The following is a 20,699-nucleotide window of genomic DNA, read 5'->3' as shown; positions in this document are numbered from 1 at the left end:
TCTGTAATAAAACTATCAATCTGCCTCAGAATAGTAAAATATATTTCCAAAACAAACCAAAAATATAATCATAATTATCTTAAACATCTGAGTACAAATTTCCTCAAAGAAAGCATAAGCTCCATTTTCCAATTCAAAAAGAAAACTAGTTTTTTCTCAGCACATATTTTTATTCAAAATATGGTTATTTTTAAAGAAGTTTTCAAACATTTTTCAGCTTGATACAGATTCAAAGACAGTATTTTCAATTAGACTTGTATCTGAAAAGATTATGTGTGTGTGTATATATATATACACACACACACGCATATATATATCTCTCTCTCTTAGTTAATACAAAATGAGTTTTAAAATGAGGTAAACAGTTATGACCAACTGTTAACTCTTCCAAGGGGCCAAGAACCATAAGGAGAATCAGTGATTATAATATTTAGCTTTCCAGAGGGGAAAAAACCCCTCTAAATAAGATGCATTTCACAATATGATGAATAAATTAACTACAAGGTGTTATAGGACATACGAGTATTTGGACAAAAATAACCTAAGATTTATGAAGAATCTTTAACGTGTCTAGACAATCTAGAACTCTGTTATTGGCTTTAATTCCAATTCTGTAGATTTTATTTATAAACTTAATATTCTCCCTATCATCTCATACATAATTATCTTTGTAGAACTACCAAAACCATTTACAACATTACAGAGATATTCTCAAGTGTTACTATGGAAACTCTTTTGAAAGCTTTCTTTATTGTTGCATTAAATGAAAACTTGCTATTAAATTTATTTCCTAAAATGATAAAACTTTTCTCAGCAAATTTTTTCTAGTTCTGTACTTTGGTGAAGGTGGGTCAACAATATCAACCTTCACATAAGAGAAATATAATTTTGATAATCTCAAGATTATAGAATGTAAAGAAACAAATACAAAATAAATATTGACAATGCATTTTTATCTCCTTAAAATGCTTCAAAATATTTTCTTCATCAGTATGTACTTTCCCTCTGTGGACAAAGGATGTCATGTCACCTGCCGTATCAGTGAGCAAAGAATGCTGCAGCCATCAGCCACTGAAGCCACCCCTGATGGTGCATCCTGAGGGGAGGGGAGCTCAGGATCAAGATAAACAGGCTGCCTGCCATCAAGCTATCAGCCTCTGCAGCCACCCCCAATGGTATACTCTGAGGGGATACAGGATGGAGAAAAACAGGGCAGTTAAGGTGCATATCAAAGGAACAATTTCAATAAGCCCAGACGCTTGCATCTTCCGATACATGGAAAAGTGTTAAATTCATTAACTTGAGGTGTCTGGTTTTCTTTAATTAACTGTAATCTTTTGATGTTCTGACTACCTAGTTTTTGTTTGTCTGCAAAAACTCCTATATATCCTGGCTCCTCCCTTACCTCTTCAAAACAGTCCCTCAAAGCTATCTGAGAGGCTGTTTCCCGGGCTTAAGGTCTCAGTAAGTCTGCCGAATAAAACATAATTCTCAACTTTTAGATTGTGCAATTTTTTTTCAGTCGACTGTTTCGGCAACTAACAAAGGGACCCAGAGCAGACTTCTCTCCTTTGCCTGAACTATATGAGGATCCGGAGCCTTGGTACCAAACCAGCTGAGGCCACTTGGGCCTGTTTGCCTCCTCGGAGAGTCCAGACAATTTGGGTGAGTCTCTTCTGGTTCTCGAATCTCCTACGTTTTATTTAATCTCCAGTTTATCTCCTGGTTCTCGAATCTCCTAAGTCTCCTCTTTGGAGGAGCAGGTTATCTTTGAAACTTTGTTTCAAGAAGAGGTACCTGGTTCACCCTCAGTTGAAAGATACTGGGGAGATTTTTGCTCAGTTTGGACACTGAGCAGGTTAACCTCAGCTGAAAGACACTGGGAAGACTTTTGCTTAGTTTAGACACTGAGTCGGTTATCCTCCGTTGAAAGACACTGGGAAGACTCTGCTCAGCTGAAAGACACTGAGTAAGGCCGGAGTGCGTTATTAGGTAGAAGACTGGCTTGTCATTTTTCCTTGAATTGGCTACTTTAACAGTTTATTGTAATAAAAGTGAGGTATCTCATGAGAGCTTTCTGCTCTGTAAAAGGAACATCTCCTCCCAGGTGGCAACGGCTTTCTCAGGCAACTAAGACGCTTGTGGGAGTGGTGGAGGCAAGCCCTCATAATATGCGGCTGCCCCTACAGGGAAACCCACTCACTTTAATTAAAAATTTGCTCTGCGGGGGATATGCATAAGAGTTGGTCACTCCATGATCTGAGCACCCACAGTGGTCTCAGGATACTGCCGGGAAAAACTGAGACACGTAAGAGAGCTAAACAGCTCCAGGGTAAAACCTAGAGCAGTTAAGCTCACAAACAGCACCCTGGCCCACCACAGGATTGTCACTACCTACTTTATCTCAACAAACTGACTTCAGAAGAGGGAACAAAACTTTCAAAACAAAAGGAGTGACAAATTACCAGGTTTATGTACATGCAAAACTTACAAGTACTTTAATTGGGGATTAAAGGAAATCTTGCCCTGAAAATGACTAAGATGGGGGCTCTTTTATTGCATATGCAGTTAAGTTAGAGAAATCCAGCTTGATAAAACATATTTTCAGAATTCTGACCGTAAAGAAAAAGTCCTTTTAGTGGGAACTTGCATTTATCTTTCCGTGTCTTTGAGAGGTAAATGTTCTACCCAATCTTCTTCGGCACTGTGTGTGTGTGTGTGTGTGTGTGTGTGTGTGTGTGTGTGTGTTCTGAGAACTTGGTCTCTGCCATCCATAAAGTACACATACGGTGTACATTTCACAGCCCATTGAACAGACTGGGATTCTGAGCAATCTTTTGTCTGACTGTGCCAACTTTCAGGGGGCTTTCTGCCATCTTAACCTTCCTTGTATCAGCCTGTACAACGAAGGTCTTTTACTATTGTGGGGAGTAAATTTTCTGGATTTTGTTTAGGTGGCTTGCTTCACACTGTCATGTGGGCATGCCTCTTGCATTTTATTGGTTTGAGTCCCTATTAAGATATATCTCGTTAATGGCCAGATGATGGATCTTTTAAATTTGAGAAACTTCTAAACTGGTAAATTTTTAGAGCTCTCATTATAAACAGCTGTTCTATTGGTACCTATGAAAAAATGAAATCAGAAGGTAGAAAAAGATAAAATGGCTAACCTGAGAACTCCTTTAATTTAACCCAAACGAAAAGAAAACATGGCTTGGGAAGCTTTATTTGTGCACTCTGCTTTCCCTTCATGGGTCTTACAGATGCTAATAAAAACACTAGGATAATTCATGTTAATTAGGTTGATTAACAGGGAAGTAAGAAAAAAACTGAAGAAAAAGTCTAGAGACTTCTTCACAAAAAGGTAGAAATTTTAAAGGGCCTCGTCCCAAATGGATAAAGAAATTTTTACATGGTTATTTTAAAACAGAATAAATAAAATGGATGTTAATGGGATTAAAACAAAAGGTTCTGATACAACACTACCTAAGATTGGATGGGTCAAAGGAACCCCCCTATTGGTCCCCAACATTAAAGGGCTCCAAACAAGTCTGGGGTAAAAAAAAAGTCTGAAAAAATTGCACTGAGATAACTGACCAACAATTGCTTGGGCCAATTAATCAAGTTAAAAAAAATCAACAAAGGGTCCTGAGTCCTTTGCCTCAACATCTCATTGGGAATCCCAAAGCCTTTTATATAAAAAGATTAAATGGTTGGGATAAAAAGAAAAGTTTCTGGACTCCTTATAAGACAAAGGTATGTTGATAGTGCCCTAATACAAACTAAAGTTAAAGGTACAAAAGTTGACAGAACTGAGATAAAGTTTATAAAATTTGGTATATTTAAATAGATCTAATATAAGATGGTTACATCTCTTTTGCCTAATTATATCGTGAGATAGACATGTTTCACTGGGGAATGCGTCCCCTGCCTGGAAGTACAGGACAGGGCATATAAATCTGCCCTTCAGACAATATTAATTAAACATACTAACAGAAACCAGTAGGGTTACCTGAACCCACACAGTAAAAGGAACACTCAAATACCTTAAACTCTAGTGAAAACCAACAAGCAGCAAGTAAAATTGTGAACTGTTTGGCATACCAGCATTTCCTAATTGGAATATTCCATAAACTCTAGAAATATCCATCTTCTTTCCTCAATATGGTGCAAGACTGGGAGCTAATATTTAGGGGCTAATAAGAAGAATAAAGATTTTGCTCTGTGTCTAACCTATGCAATCAGAAAGAGGGTCTTTGTTAAATGCCTTATGCAAGCCTTTGAAGGCATGAAAAATTGAACCATAAAGTTCTAGAACATAGAACTCAATTTTCAGTTTGGTTGGAAATCTTCTGATATTAAAAAAAAGCAAATTAAATAAAATATAGTTGGGAAAATCAATCTTTAATATAATTTTGGCAGAAGACCAGTTCTTCAGAGAATTAAAAGCAACTGTCTTTGTCTTGTAAATCTCTACAAATTAGAAATGTAAATACAGCCCACAGTGACTTGAAAGTGAGTCAAATTAGCTCAGTCTGGTAAAACCTGAAACCTAGAAGAAAAAGGCCACGGGGTGGGGGAGGTAGGACTTTTTAAGCTCAAGTCTCTGGAAAGGCTCCCTCACCCAAAATCTAATTCATAGCCTCCTTAACAGTTTATCAAGGACAAATACAAATCTTAAAAGCCTTTTCCACAAATAGTGAAGCCCTACTCATCTCAGCAAATTTAACTTATTCCAACTGTTATTTATAAACTAGTAAGTTTATATTTTAATACCTGATTCTTAACTAACCTTTCAATTAATTAATTAATTTATTTATTTATGGCTGTGTTGGGTCCTCGTTTCTGCGCGAGGGCTTTCTCCAGTTGTGGCAAGCGGGGGCCACTCTTCATCGTGGTGCGCGGGCCTCTCACTATCGCGGCCTCTCTTGTTGCGGAGCACAGGCTCCAGATGCGCAGGCTCAGTAATTGTGGCTCACGGGCCTAGTTGCTCAGCGGCATGTGGGATCTTCCCAGACCAGGGCTCGAACCCGTGTCCCCTGCACTGGCAGGCAGATTCTCAACCACTGCGCCACCAGGGAGGCCCCCTTAACTAACTTTTTAAAGTGAAGCTGTGAGATCTCTGACTTTGTCTGTTTATATGTATGTGTGTACATTATATATATGAGATGTCTCTACCTCTGGAAAACATTACCAAAATTAAACTTATAAAAGAGTTCTACTTAATCGACTTAAAAGTAAGTGCTTATAAACTAAATATTTCTAAATATAAAAGAAACTGGCCAGAATGAATTTCAGGTTCACATGATCTAGGAAATATCAATACAGACATGTTTGACTTTTATTGTACCTAGGTTTACTGAAGACCAATAAATTCATGTTATTTCTGTTATAGAGTTTGTCAGCAAGAAAAACTTTAACTTGGTATGATTTTCATAAGTTACAAAATAAAGGTAAATGAGATAAGAGTTTTCAGGTGAACACTTTTAGGAATAATTATGCTTTGGGTATGTCTCTCTAAAATAGTTTTTCCAGATTTTTGGTAATTTGAATTTTGCTAAGTTAAGTTAAATGATGGGAATTCACTGAATACCCAGGTTATTTCAAATAAGATAAAACACTAGAACATTAATTGCTGAACAGGTCTAAATTTACCTACCTCTGTCTCCTTACAAGAGGGAACTAATTTGGGTTTATTAGACACATCTTACACCACATTGAGGAAAGAAATTATGCTACGAGAAGATGGATGTTTCTAGGTTATGGAATATTCCAACCAGGAAATGCTGGTATGACAAAAAGTTCACAGTTACTTGCTGCTTGTTGGTTTTTGCTAGAGATTAAGGTTTTTAAGGGTTAAAATAGTAATATGTAGTTAAAGTTACTAAAGATAGTAAGGGAAACATTTCAGTATGTAAGGAAAATGAAATGTATGCAAAAGAAGGCATGAGGAATGAAAATATATTTTGTTAAGGGGAAAGAATGTTTTGTCCTAGAGCCAGTTGTTTCAAGATGAAAAAATAAGGGACAAACTAATAAGAGTACAGAAAACTGTGGAAGGTTTGTAAAAGGAACCCTGAAAAGGAGTTTTGTACATGGTCAGGCTGGGATTAGATTAAATTTGATTTACATAAATTTACATAAATGGATTTTGTTATCAAAAGTAGGCTGGTGCAACACTGGATTTGGTTCCTCTCTATTAGAGAACAAAGTCTTCTTGGAGTACTGCTTTTGATAACAGATTGTATGAGTTTCTTTGCCTTTAAGTGATCTGTATTTGTTTGTGAAATCTTTTATCACTCTGGTTAAGTGAACAAGTATTGTTTCACAGTGATTTTACCAAGTATTTTGAAACTTTTTGATATTTTTGACAAACTTCCCAAACATAAAATTCTAACTGAAGTTCTTTTGACCTCCAGCTAACTCTAGGATGCTTCAAAGAAATTCTGAGACATCTCAGAAAGGAATGTTAAACTAATTAGGCTTATACGGTATGTTAAATTACTTGAGGAGCATTGCCATTTACTGGAGATAAATCTTCTAAGGTTATATTGTATAGGTAAATGTCATTAATGTAGATATCCCAAAATTTAATTCCTAAAAATCTGATATGCCCTGGTATAATGTTATTAGTCATAACTCATAATTATCTTAAAATGTTGTATGACACAGAAACACCCAAGTTTCTTGTCAACTGCACTGTAATCAGATCTTTAACCATGCCATTTTAAGTCTTGTCATTTATAGACAATCACTGTTTTACTCTGATGCTTTTTAAAAATGAAGATTCATAAAGGAAGATTCATAAAAGGAATCTTTGGTAAATATTGTTCCTTTTAACTTTTAGGTCATACCCCTGAACTAGGGAAGAAATTACAAAACTTTAATAGAAAACCTGACGACTTCATCCAGATCAACAGGAATTAATTACATGGGACTAAATGAACTGATGTGATTTATAATTTTATGACTTTTCCTCAAATATACTGGCTTCTCAGTAAGTCCACCAAATAAAATATAATTCTCAGCTTTTAGGTTGTGCAAATTTTTTAAGTTGATGCCTCTCTCTCTAGCAAACCCAACTGACCACAAAAATCTTTGAATTAGTATTCTGACCTAGATTACAAAATTAATAAAAATGTACTTCATATTTTTAGTGAACAAATGTAAACAGCTCAATGGAAAAATCAGTTTCACCATCAATTTAAGCAGAATAAAATGAATGTGTTCCTCTCTATTCCCCATTCCATCTTTGCCTAAAAGAACTCTCATCAACTGGCACTATTTTTATACATGGATTAAGGACCAGTAGAGACAAATAATTAAGAAACCTATCCACAGTGTGTGTGTGTGTGTGTGTGTGTGTGTGTGTGTGTGTGTGAATGCAATATTCGCTATAATTTTTCTCCTTTAAAAATGTAAAACCTGTCAACTACCAGCATGACAGCATAAGGAGCTCCACAAACCTGCTCCCCACCAAAACTGGAGAAAATTACAAAAACCCAACCATTCAAAGTCTCTGGAAATGGTTCTAAGGGCATATAGCAAAGGAAGAAACATATTCAAGGAAATCTATGAAAATTCAGTAAGAATTTGTGATATCTAAACCAAGACCACTCCCCTCTCACTCCTTCCTAACTCAAGAAAACAGGAATTGCAGACTGGTGAAGCCCAGAACACAGGAGGGCTGCTCCGCCTGCAAATCTCAGGTAGAGGTCTATCTTCCCAGGAAGAGCATGATATCAACATTTCTTATCGTGCTCCCACCTACCTATTGCTAGGGCTAAGTTCTGGGCAAGTAGGGGATTGTAGGGGCTGAGAGGTGGGGGCTCCCCTTTTCTGCCCCGTCCCCACTGCTTAGCCAGAGACTATCTTGGGGGTAGCACTGCTGAGAATACTGGGGCCTCAAACTGCCCTTGTCCTGGCTTATAAGACGTTGATTCCATGCTGGGAGAGGCAAGCTGAGAAGATGTAAGGCTCTTATGCTCCACTTAGCCCTCAGGTCCTAAAGCAGGAGTGTTACCCAGAGAGAAGTGGACCACTGTTCCCACACCAAGCTTTAGAACTTGGCTCAGAGATTGTGCCTGGGGGGAGAAGCAGGCCTTAAAACAGCTCTTAATACCTTCCAAAAGAACGTGATTTCATTTACAATAGAGGCTGGGGAAGTTCAAACTTTAGAGCATGCTCCAAAACAGTGAAGGCCGTGGTGAAACACAAATGGAGGAAATCTGTAGAATCACTGGAAATACAGACAAAATGTGGAGGCCAGCTAGTTTACAGGAGAGAACCTGGGGTGCGGGGGAGGTGGGGGGGAAGCTAGGAGGAGCCTCCTGCAATTAGTGGGGCTTAACAGAAGGGTATGTTCAGGGAAAGACACAAAGAGACCCTTTTTAAAACCACTGTCATCCCAGAGTAACTATGGGCATATCCAAGGCTGTGCCAACATAAAAGGTTCAGCATTGTAGGGGGAAGAGGGAGGTGGAATACACTTCACTCAAAAAATCTAGCTGCTCATGAAACATATAAACAAGCAAATAACAACAATAAACCTGGCTTGGGGGGTGGGGAAAACCAGTACCAAGAGTGCTACAATATATTATTTAAAATGTCCAATTTCTAAGGAAAAATTATGAGACATGGACAAAGGCAGAAAAGTATGAACCATAACGAATAAAACAGAAAAAAAAGCAGGCAACAGAAAGTGCCTGTGAGAGTGACCACATGTTGGATTAAACAAAGTCTTAAAGGTAGCCATTATAAATATGCGCAAAGAACTATGGAACCATAATTAAAGAAGTAAAGGAAGGGACAATAATCAATGTCCCAATTTGATTGACAATAACAATCAGATAGAGAATATCAATAGACAGATATGATAAAAAGAACCAACAGGAAATTCTGGATTTCAAAAGTGAAATACCTGAAATGAAAAACTCACTAGAGGAATTCAACAGCATATGTGAAGTACAAGAAAGCATTAACAAATTTGAAGATAGGCTGGAAGAGATGATACAATCCAAAAACAGAGGGAGGGAAAAAAAAGGAAGAAAAATGAACAAAGCCACAGAGAAATGTAGGTCACCAATAAGAATGACAACATAAACATAATGGGAATACCAGAAAAAGAGGAAAGAAGTAATGAAAAAATATTTAATAAAATAATGGCTGAAAACTTACCAAAATTAATTGAAAAACACTACAGGAAATTCAATGAACTCCAAACAGAGTAAATGCAAAAAGATGCCCAAATACACATACCACAGCAAAAATGCAAAAACCAAACATAAATAGAAAATCTTGAAAGGAGTAAGAGAAAAACAAGACTTATTTTTTACAAGGAGACTACAATAAGGTTAATAGCAGAAACTTCTCAGGAGAAATGATGGAGGCCAGAGGCAGTGGGTTAGCATATTCACAGAATAAACCTCTTAACCAAGAAATCTATATGCAGGCAAAGTTATCGTTCAAAAACAAGCATTCCCGAATAAACAAAAAACTGAGAGAATTTTTTGCTGGCATACTAGCTTTACATAAAACACTAAAGGAAGTTCTTCAGGCTGAAAGTAAGTGACACCAGTCATAATATTGAATCCACATGAAGAAACAACTCTGGTAATGGTAATTATAAAAGACAAAATAATTGACTATTTCCTTTTCTCTTAAATGACTTAAAAACTCATTATATAAAACAAAATGTATATATTGAATTTTTGAGACTGTTGAGCCTATAACAGAAATGTAGTATATTTGCCAATAATAGCACAAAGGAAGTAGGTGGGAGCAAAGCAGTATTGGGCTAAGTCAATAAATCTAGATGGTAAGTTGAATTCATAGGAATTAAGAAAGACAACCAGAAATGATAAACAAGGTTAATATAACAGAAGTTATAAATATATACTTACTCTCCTTTCTCCTCTAAGCTTCTTTAAAAGCCATAACATTATCTAAAGTAATAATTATAACATGTATTGTTGGGTTTGTAACATTTATAGGTGTAACACCTATAACATATATACCACAAAAAGAGGGAAAATGGAACAGAGGCATAAAAGAGTAATGTTTCTATATCTAACTGGAATTAAGTTAGTATAAATCTGAAGCTTATTCTATTATGTTAATATGTATATGGAAAGCCCTAGCAACCACTAAGAAAATAACAAAAAATATAGGTAGAGAAAAAAGCCCATGAAATAAATTAAAATGTCACATTAGAAAACAGGTACTCAATGCAAAAGAAAGCACTAAAGGAGGAATAGAAAAACAAAAAAAGAAATGACACATAGAAAACAAAAAAAGACAGCCATCAATCTAGTCATACCAATAATAACATTAAATGTGAATGGGTTAAGCAGCCCAATCGATAGGCAGAGATTTTTCAGATTAGATAAAACAATATCCAACCATGCTGTCTATAGGAGACATAGCTTAAATTCACTGATACGAAAAAGACTGAAAGTAAAAAAGATGGAAAGAGATATAGCATATGAACAACAATCAAAAGAAAGCTGAAGTGGGCTATACTAATCATAAGATGAAACACACTTTAGCAGAACACAAAACACATAAAGCAAAAATTGACAGAAATGAAGGAAGAAATAACATTTCAACAATAATAGTTAAGAGACTTCCATACCCCACTTTTAACAATGCATAAAACAACTAGAAAGAAGGATCTGCAAGGAAAGAAATAGAAGACCTGAACAACACTCTAAAAAAAAACTAGACCTAACAGATACCTAAAGAACATCTCACCTCAACAGAATATACATTCTTCTCAACTGCACATGAAACATTCTGTAGGAGAGAACATGTTAGGTCACTGCACAAACTTCACTAAATTCAAAAGGAATGAAATAATATCAAGTATGTTCTCAACAACAGAATGAAATTAGAAATCAAAAGCAGACAGAAATTCAGGAAATTCACAAATATATGGAAATTAACACATTCTTAAATAACCAATGGGTCAAAGAACTCAAAAGGGAAATTAAAAAATGCTTTGAGATGAATGAAAATGAAGACACAATACGCCAAAATTCATGCAGCTAAATTCCTTGCAGATGGAAATTTATTGGTATAAACGTCTTATAAAAGACATTGGTATAAATGTATTATAAAAGAAGAAAATCTCAAATTAATAACCTAATCTTCCACTTAAAGACAACGGACAAAGAACCGCAAACTAAATCTAAAGCTAGGAGATGGAAGGAAATGATAAAGATTATAAATAAAGCAGAAATTAATGAAACTTAAAAATAAAGAAAAATCAATGAAACCAAGAGCTGATTCTTTGAGATGAACAAAACTGATAAACCTTTAGCTAGGTGAAAGATTAAAAGTATCAAAATCAGAAATGAAAGAGGAGGGTAAGCTGGGACAAAGTGATAGAGTGGCATGGACATATATACACTACCAAATGTAAAATAGATAGCTAGTGGGAAGCAGCCACATAGCACAGGGAGATCAGCTCGGTGCTTTGTGACCTAGAGGGATGGGATAGGGAGAGCAAGAGGGAGAGCAAGAGGGAGGGGATATGGGGATATATGTATACATATAGCTGATTCACTTTGTGATACAGCAGAAACTAACACACCATTGTAAAGCAATTATACTCCAATAAAGATGTTAAAAAAAAAAAAGAAATGAAAGAGGAGACATTACTAACAACTTTACAGAAATAAAAAGGATTATAAAGCAATATTATGAACAACTGTACACCACTAAACTAGGTAACTTAGATGAAATGGACTAATTCCTAAAAAGACAAATCACTGAAACTGTTTCAGAAACAGACAATCTGAACAGACCTATAACAAATAAAGAAACTGATTTAACAATCAATAAACAATCCACAAAGAAAAGCCCAGGCAGGTGACCTCACAGCCAAATATATAAAGAATGAATATAAATTCTTAAAAAACTCCTCCAAAAAATAGACAAGGAGGGGAACACTTCTTAACTCATTATGTGAGGCAGGCATTACCCTGATACCAAACCCAGGGAAAGACAGCAAAAGAAAAGAAAACTACAAACCATTATCTCCTTTGAATATGGGTGCAAATATCTTTAACAACATATTAGCAAACCAAATCCATTAACACAGAAAAAGGATAACAGGGAATGAACAAGTACGATTCATCCCAGGAATCCAAATTTGGTTTAGTATTTGAAAATCAATTAGTATAATATACTTCATCAGATTAAATACAAAAGAGAATAAAAAACAACCACATGATTATTTGGATAGGCATATAAAAAGCATTTGACAAAAAACAACACTCATGACAAAAACACTCAACAAACTAGGAAAAGGAAACTTCCTCAACTCAATAAAGGACACTTAAGAAAACATACTTAATGGTGAAAGAATGAATGTTCCCCCACCTCAGTGAATGTTCCCCCCACCTCAAGATTAGGAAAAAGACAAGGGCATCTGCTCCATCAATATTGTACTGGAGGTTCTAGCCAGGCCTATTAGGCAAAAAGAGGAAATAAAATGCATCCAGAATGGAAAGGGAGAAGTAAAACCACCTCTATTTGCAGACAAGAAAATCCTAAAGAACCCACTATTAGAACTATTAGAACTAATAAAGTTAGCAAAGTTACAGAATGCAAGATCAATATATAAAGTCAACTGTGTTAATATATACTTGCCATGAAATATTAAAAAATGAAATCAAAAGAACAATTCCATTTATGATAACATCAAAAGATTAAAATACTCAGGAATAAATTTAACAAAAGAAGTGCAAAATTTATACTTGGAAAACAAATTATTGTTGCAAGCAATTTCAAAAGATCTAAAAAAATGGGAAAACTTCCTATGTTCACAAATGAAAGACTCAAGACTTGTAAGCTGACAATACTCTCTCCAAAATGATCTAAAGATTAAATGAAATCCCTATCAGAATCCCAGCTAACTTCTTTGTAGAAACTGACAGATAATAAAATTCACATGGACTTGTAAGGGTCACAGAATAGCCAACAACACAATCTTGAATAAAGGTGGAGGTCTTACCAATCCATTTCTTCAAACCTTAACTACAAACATACAGTAATACAGACAGTATGGTACTGGCATGAGGATAAAGATATAGATCAACTGAACAGAACTGAGAATCCAGAAATAAACTCATGTGTCCATGATCATATGAGTTTTGACAAGGGTGCCAGCATCGTTTAATGAGAAAAGAATTTTCCAACAAATAGTCCTAGGACAAGAAAAAAGTTGGATTCTTAAGGCACATATAAAAATCAGCTCAAAACAGAACAAAGACCTAAATGTTAAGAGCTAAAACTATAAAACGTAGAAAAAAAACATAGGGGTAAATCTTCATTATCTTGATGTTGGCAGTGGTTTCTTATATATGACATCAAAAGCCTAAGTAACAACAACAACAAAAGAAATTGGACTATATCAAAATTTAAAACTTTCGTGCTTTAAAGAACATTGCCAAGAAAGTGAAGATGTGCAAGATGGCATCTCAGGTGTATTCTACTAAACATTTAGGGAAGAGTTAACAACTATCCTGCTCAAGTTATTCCAAAAAATTGTAGAGAAAGGAACACTTCCAAATTCCTTCTACAAGGCCATCACCACCTTGATACCAAAACCAAAGATATCACAAGAAAAATTAGAAGCTAATATCACTGCTGAACATAAATGCAAAAATCCTAAACAAAATATTAGCCAACCAAATTCAATACTACATTAAAAAGACCAAAACCGAGATCAAGTGGGATTTATCTCAGGGATGCAAGGACAGTTCAATATCCACAAATCAGTCAATGAAACACCACATTAACAAACTGAAGAATAAAAATCACATGATCATCTCAATAAATGCAGAAAAAGCTTTTGATAAAATTCAACACCCATTTACAATAAAAACTCTCAACAAAGTAGGTACAGAGGGAACATACCTCAACATAATAAAGGCCATATATGACAAATCCACAATTAACATCATACTCAATGGTAAAAAAGCTGAAAGCATTTCCTCTAAGATCCGCAACAAAACAAAGATGTCCACTCTCGCCACTTCTATTCAACACAGTAGTGGAAGTCCTAGCCACAACAATCAGACAAGAGAAAGAAATAAAAGGAATCCTAATTGGAAAGGAAGAAGTAAAACTTTAACTGTCTGAAGATGACATGACACTATACATAGAAAATCCTAAAGACGCCACCAAAAACTACTAGAACTCATCAATGAATTCAGTAAAGTTGCAGGATACAAAATTAATATACAGAAATCTGCTGCACTTCTATACACTAACAAAGAACTATCAGAAAGAGAAATCAAGAAAACAATTCCATTCACAATTGCACCAAAGAGAATAAAATACCTAGGACTACATCTTACTAAGGAGGTAAAAGACCTGTACCATAAGAAAACTATACTATACTATAGGGAAAGTACATGACAATAATGAAAGAAATTGAAGACAACACGAACAGATGGAAAGGAATATTGTGATCGTAGACTGGAAGAATATTGTTAAAATGACCATATTCCCCATGGCAATCTATAGTTTCCATACAATCCCTATCAAATACCAATGGCATTTTTCACATAACTAGAACAAGTAATTCTAAAATATGTATGGAAACACAAAAGACCACAAAGAGCCAAAACAAGCTTGAGAAAGAAAAACAAGCTTGAGAAAGAAAAACAAAAACTGGAGGTATTATACTCCCTGATTCAAAACTATACTACAGGGGCTTCCCTGGTGGCACAGTGGTTGAGAATCTGCCTGCCAATGCAGGGGACACGGGTTCAAACCCTGGTCTGGGAAGATCCCACATGCTGCGGAGCAACTGGGCCCGTGAGCCACAATTACTGAGCCTGTGCGTCTGGAGCCTGTGTTCCACAACAAGAGAGGTCACGATAGTGAGAGGCCTGTGCACCGCAATGAAGAGTGGCCCCCGCTCGCCGCACCTAGAGAAAGCCCTTGCACAGAAACGAAGACCCAACACAGCCATAAATTAAAAAAACCCAAAAAACAAAAAAACTATACTACAAAGCTACAGTCATCAAAACAGCACGGTACTGTCATAAAAAAAAGACACACAGATCAATGGAACAGCATAGAGTCCAGAAATGGACCCACGCTATTATATGGGCAATTAATCTATGACAAAGCAGGCAAGAATATACAATGGGGAAAAGACAGCCTCTTCAACAAATGGTGTTGGGAAAACTGGACAGCTACACGTGGAAGAATCAAACAAGACTACTCTCCCACACTATGCTCAAAAATAAATTCAAAATGGATTAAAGATTTAAGTAAGGTGTGAAACCATAAAACTTCCAGAAGTAAACACAGGCAGTAAAGTCTTTGACACTGGTCTTGGTAATAGTTTTTTGGATCTGTCTCCTCAGGCAAGGGAAACAAAAGCAAAAATAAACAAATGGGACTAAATCAAACTGAAAAGGTTTTGCTCAGTGAAGGAAACTATGAACAAAACTAAAAGCTCACCGACTGAATGGGAAAAGGTATCTGCAAACGATATATCCGATAAGGGGTTAATATCCAAAATATACAAAGAACTCACAAAACTCGACATCAAAAAAACCAGACAACCTGATTAAAAAATGGCAGAGGGCCTGAGTAGATGTTTTTCCAAAGAAGTCATTAGGATGGCCATCAGGTACATGAAAAGATGCAACATTACTAATCATAAGGGTAATGCAAATCAAAACCACAATGAGCTATTCACCTCACACCTGACAGAATGACTATTATCAAAATGACAAGAAATAAAAATGTTGGTGAGGATATGGAAAAAAGGGAACCCCTGTGCACTGTTGGTGGGAATGTAAACTGGTGCAGCCACTATGGAAAACAGTATGGCGGTTCCTCAAAAAAGTGAAAATATAACTACCAAATGATTCAGCAATTCCACTCCTGAGTATTTATTTGAAGAAAACAAAAACACTATTATTCAAAAAGATATATGCACATCTATGTTCCTTGCAGTATTACTGTGTATCTCATAATAGACAAGATATGGAAGCAACGCAAGTGCCATCAATAGAGGAAAGAAGATATCTCTCTGTCTCCCACACACACACAAACACACACACAGGAATATTACTAAGCCATGAAAAAGAATGAAACCTTGCCATGTCCAACAACATGGATGGACCTGGAGAGTATTATGCTAAATGAAATAAGCCAGACAGAGAATGACAAATACTAGATGACTTCACTTAAATGTGGAATATGAAAAACAAAACGAGTGAACAAACAGAACCAAACAGAAACAGAGTCACTGATGCAGAGAAAAGATGGCTGCCAGAGGGAAGGGGAGGGGAGGAGGAGAGAAATAGTTGAGGGAGATTAAGAGGTACAAACTTTCAGTTACTAAATAAATGAGTCACAGGCATGAAATGTACAGTGTGGGGAATATAGTCTATAACTATGTAATATATTTTCCTGGTGACAACTAGAATTATCATTACGAACATTTTGAAATGTACAGAAATATATCATTATGTTGTGTAATAGGAACTAACAGTGTTGTCAGTCAATTATGCTCCAAAAACAAACAAACTCATAGACAAAGAGATCAGATTTGTGGTTTCCAGAGGCAGGGGTAGGGGAAGGGGGAATTAGATGAAAGTAATAAAAAGATATAAACTTCTAGTTATAAGATAAATAAATACTAGGGATATAATGTACAACATGATAAATATAACCAACAGTGCTGTTAATTATAATGTTATAATATAATTATAACGTTATAATTATAACAGTGCTGTTATACATGAAAGTTAAGAGAGTAAATCCTAAGAATTCTCATCACAAGGAAAAAAGAGTTTTTAAATTTCTTTAATGTATCTACATGCGATGATGGGTGTTCACTCAATGTACTGTGGCAATCATTTCACGATGTATATAAGTCAAATCATTACATTGTACACTTCAAATTTATAGAATGCTGTATGTCAACTGTTTCTCAATAAAACTGGAAGAAAAAAAAACCCAAGCAAACCAATCAACCAACCAATTAATCTTCAATGGCCTGCCATTGCTTTCAAATATTTAAATCTAGACCCAACATACTCAAAATCTGTATTTTAAATACTTTTCCATGATTAACCTCAATACTTTTTATGATTTTACTCCTTCCCTTCACCGGAAATGTTCTGTGCCTGCTGCATACTACTTCCACCAGCGAATATCCATCAAATGAAATTCTACTTAGTGTTCAAGGTTCCATTTAAAATTTTCAATTCTCTTCCTTCTCAGGTGCCATCTCTAATAGCTCAGACAAAATTTCTTCCTCCTCCTGCTCCAAATGCACTTTGCTTATATCTTTACTAAATCATTTCATATTCTGCCTTACATTTTCATTACCTGCTTGCCTCTGTTCATAAAATGAGTAAGTACAGGAATTGTGTCTATAGTCAATGAATGCTTCTTAAATTAGAATCAAATGAGACAATGAGTGTGACAATACTTTGAAAAAAATTCCTGTAAATTATGAAAATGGTAATAATCTATTCAGTGGGATTAATCGTAGATCATTAATCAAAACTCCTATCACAAACCTATGAACTTAATTATTTCTCCACAGTATCGCAAAGTTCATTTACATATTTCAGGACTAACTTTCAATCCCAAAGCTTAATTCTCAATTGCCTTTACACATAGGCGAGACAAAGAAGTTAATGACAAAATCATGAAATCATCTCATGCAAACCCTTCATTTTAAAGAAAAGAAAAAACAGGCATGAAGATTCAGAACGTCTTGCCTGAGGTCATATACTGGCACCTGTTGGTTGGTGCCTATTGCAGGTAAAGAAAATATAATAGACGGGAAGCCTGATTTAATTTTGAGGTAATCATTTTTGTAACAAATTATCAAAATCATCCTTGACTTTATGTATATGTAATCTTTTCAAAGTATTTATATAAATAATGACCAAAAGCAACTTTATTATTGCCTTCATGTAGAGAGAGTAAGTAAAATTAACCAGCTTTCCTAAGTTCTTTCTTTTAAGTCTCTAACATATACCTGAATCAAAATTCCAGTTTTCAGTGTCAGATGCTAATTTTTTCTAATATTCAATTTAAATAGTAAATTTATAAAAAGGACTGGTGAACTCAGAGAAGAAATGTAAAACTGTCATGAAATTAAAATCTGTGATAGTGTTAGGAAAATAACCATACCACTTTAAGGATAAAATTTATGATTATTCAAAAAATTAATTCCTTATATAGAATTTATTACAGTTTCTCTTAAGGCAATGCTATTTCTTTCTTTCTTTCTTTTTTTTGGTAATGGCATTTCTAATCTGATCAACTTCCTGAGCCTGAAAAAACATTTCACTAAAAATTTATATACAATTCCACTTTTAGGACAACAGTTTACCTTAACATTTGATTTTTTTGAGAAATTCACCACTACACCCCAGCCAAAATCGTCTCCTTCATTCTTTACCTGAAAAGAAAGTAAAGCAAGTAAAAAGGAATGTTTATGTCCAAAAGGCAATTTAGATATCATGCCCACATTACAGGCTAATAAAACTTTGAGTTCTCCTGATAAAATATTTTTTTGAAAGATCATTGTTAAACTTAAAAAAAAAGGAAAAAAAAAGAAATTAACCCTACAGAAAGAAATCACTGCCAAATTTCAAGGGATTCCAGAACAGCAATAACAGGAATCTCTCAGTTGGCAAATAAATGTTAAAATGATATGGTGTATTTGTTTGGAGAATATCTGAAGTCTTTTATAGCTAATGAATTCATCCAGGTCTTAAAACTGCCTTATTCTGGGACAGCATTTCATAACTGGAAATATTTCATGTTAATTCCAAAACTGTCCACTTCAATTTATATCCCCCAAATGAAAATCAGTAGTGATTAAAAGGCCTTCACATGACCCCTCCTTCCTTAGTGCCACATGAAACAGGTAAAAGAATAAAATTAATATAGATTAAAAAACTACTGTATTTTACCAAGATAAGAAAAAAAACTGGAATCTTCATCCAAAAAATACTAAATATTGAAATAATTTATGAAAAAAATAATGACATACCTTTACCAAACGACCTGGTTGTAGAAATGGTAAGCAATATTTTGGTTTGTGAATATATTCTTCAATTTCTTTACCCAATTTGGCAAGCTGCTGCCTAATCTTATAATAGATGACTACACTTTCTTCATTTGGTATTACTATTTTATTATACTGTTCTTCTGAGTTCTTTACCTCTGTAAGTAAATAAAACACATACACAACATCACAAAATTATACATCTTACGTAAATTATACCAAAGATAAATCTTTTTTTCCTACTACAATTGTAGGGAAAAATTCAGACTGCTTAGGTTAGAAGCTTTGAGGAAAAGATTCAGAGAAAACCATAAGACATGCTGTCTAGTTTCTCCCTTCCCCATTAAGGTTCATGTTCTCTATCTCTTCTCACAGTTCCCCAACTCACTGTGACCTCAAAGTGATTCTGAACTGGAGTGCTTTTATCTGGTAAGTTAATTCTCTCCTGTGGATAGGGGGAGAAGACTATTTCTGAGAAATCTAGACCTACACTGTTGAACAAGCACTGCCCTGTAAAACTTTGTATTATGGTACAAATGTTCCATATCAGCACCTTCCAGTATAATACCCAGTAGACACTATGTGGCTAGTTAAATTTAAAATAATTAAAATTAAATTAATCATTTAGCTCTTCAATTGCACTAGCACCATTTCAAATGCTCAACAGCCATATGTGGCCGTTGACTTCTGTACTTGAAAAGCACAGAGAGAGTATTTCCACAGAAAGTTCTACTGGACAGCACTATTTTGAATCTCCTAATATGCTGCTTTAACTCAGCAAAAAACCCAATTTGTTAATGTCATCAGGCTTCCACCACCACCTGGGACTATGTCTCCTAAAACAGAAGACAGGAAATTCAACCATAGTTATCTCTCTACTCAGTCAGTGGCCAAAACACTAGCCCCTTTCAGCAACTGTCCTTTTAGTTACTCTAACTATCTCTGATGCCACTCCCTGCCCCAATTCTTGCATCTAGGGCTGACCTCCCTTCCTCACTCATTCCATTATGCCTCTTTCCCACTGTGAACAAACACTATTTTTACTTGGGTAAAACACACATAAAATTCACCATTAATGACATGTAGTACACTAACAATATATGAAACCATCACTACCATGTAGTTCTAGAATATTTTCACTACCCCAAAACTCCATACCCTTTAAGCAAACACTACTCATTCTTTCCTCCACCAGACCCTGGCAACCTTTCTGTCTGCATGAATTTGCCTATTCTAGATATTCCATATATACGGAATCATAATAGGTGTGGCTTTTATCTTTGGCTTCCTTCACTTAGCATAATCTTCTCAAAGTTCATCCATGTTGTGGCATGTATCAGTACATCATTTCTTTTAATAGTGGAATAATATCACACTATATGGGTACACCATTTTGTTTACCAGTTGATGGACATTTGGATTATTTCTACCTTTTGGCTACCGTTAGTAATGCTGCTATGAACATTCATGCACCAGTTTCTGTTTGAACGTATTTCCAATTCTTTTGCTTATATACCATGAGTGGATGGCATTGCTGGGTCTTAGAGTAATTCTATATTTAAATTGCTGGGGAAGTGCTAAACTATTTTCTACAACAACCACACCATTTTGTTAATTACCTAAAAAAAAAATA

The 20,699-nt window shown here is 35.3% G+C and overlaps 1 protein-coding gene across 3 annotated transcripts in view; it reads right to left on the bottom strand.

Annotated features, from left to right (window-relative positions):
• Positions 1-20,699, bottom strand: part of MTREX (Mtr4 exosome RNA helicase) — a 132,997-nt gene that overhangs the window by 38,662 nt on the left and 73,636 nt on the right. For all 3 annotated transcript variants that reach the window (XM_082382215.1, XM_082382216.1, XM_082382217.1), the window contains 2 exons: positions 19,052-19,224; positions 18,386-18,454 (listed from right to left, as the gene is read on the bottom strand). In XM_082382215.1, coding sequence (XP_082238341.1) covers positions 18,386-18,454; positions 19,052-19,224 — 242 coding nt within the window. The remainder of the gene's footprint in view (positions 1-18,385; positions 18,455-19,051; positions 19,225-20,699) is intronic.

This window comes from Balaenoptera borealis (assembly GCF_965194805.1).
Source record: "Balaenoptera borealis genome assembly, chromosome: 2".
NCBI classification, from domain to species: Eukaryota; Metazoa; Chordata; class Mammalia; order Artiodactyla; family Balaenopteridae; genus Balaenoptera; species Balaenoptera borealis.
This window is presented reverse-complemented; position numbering and strand designations above follow the sequence as displayed.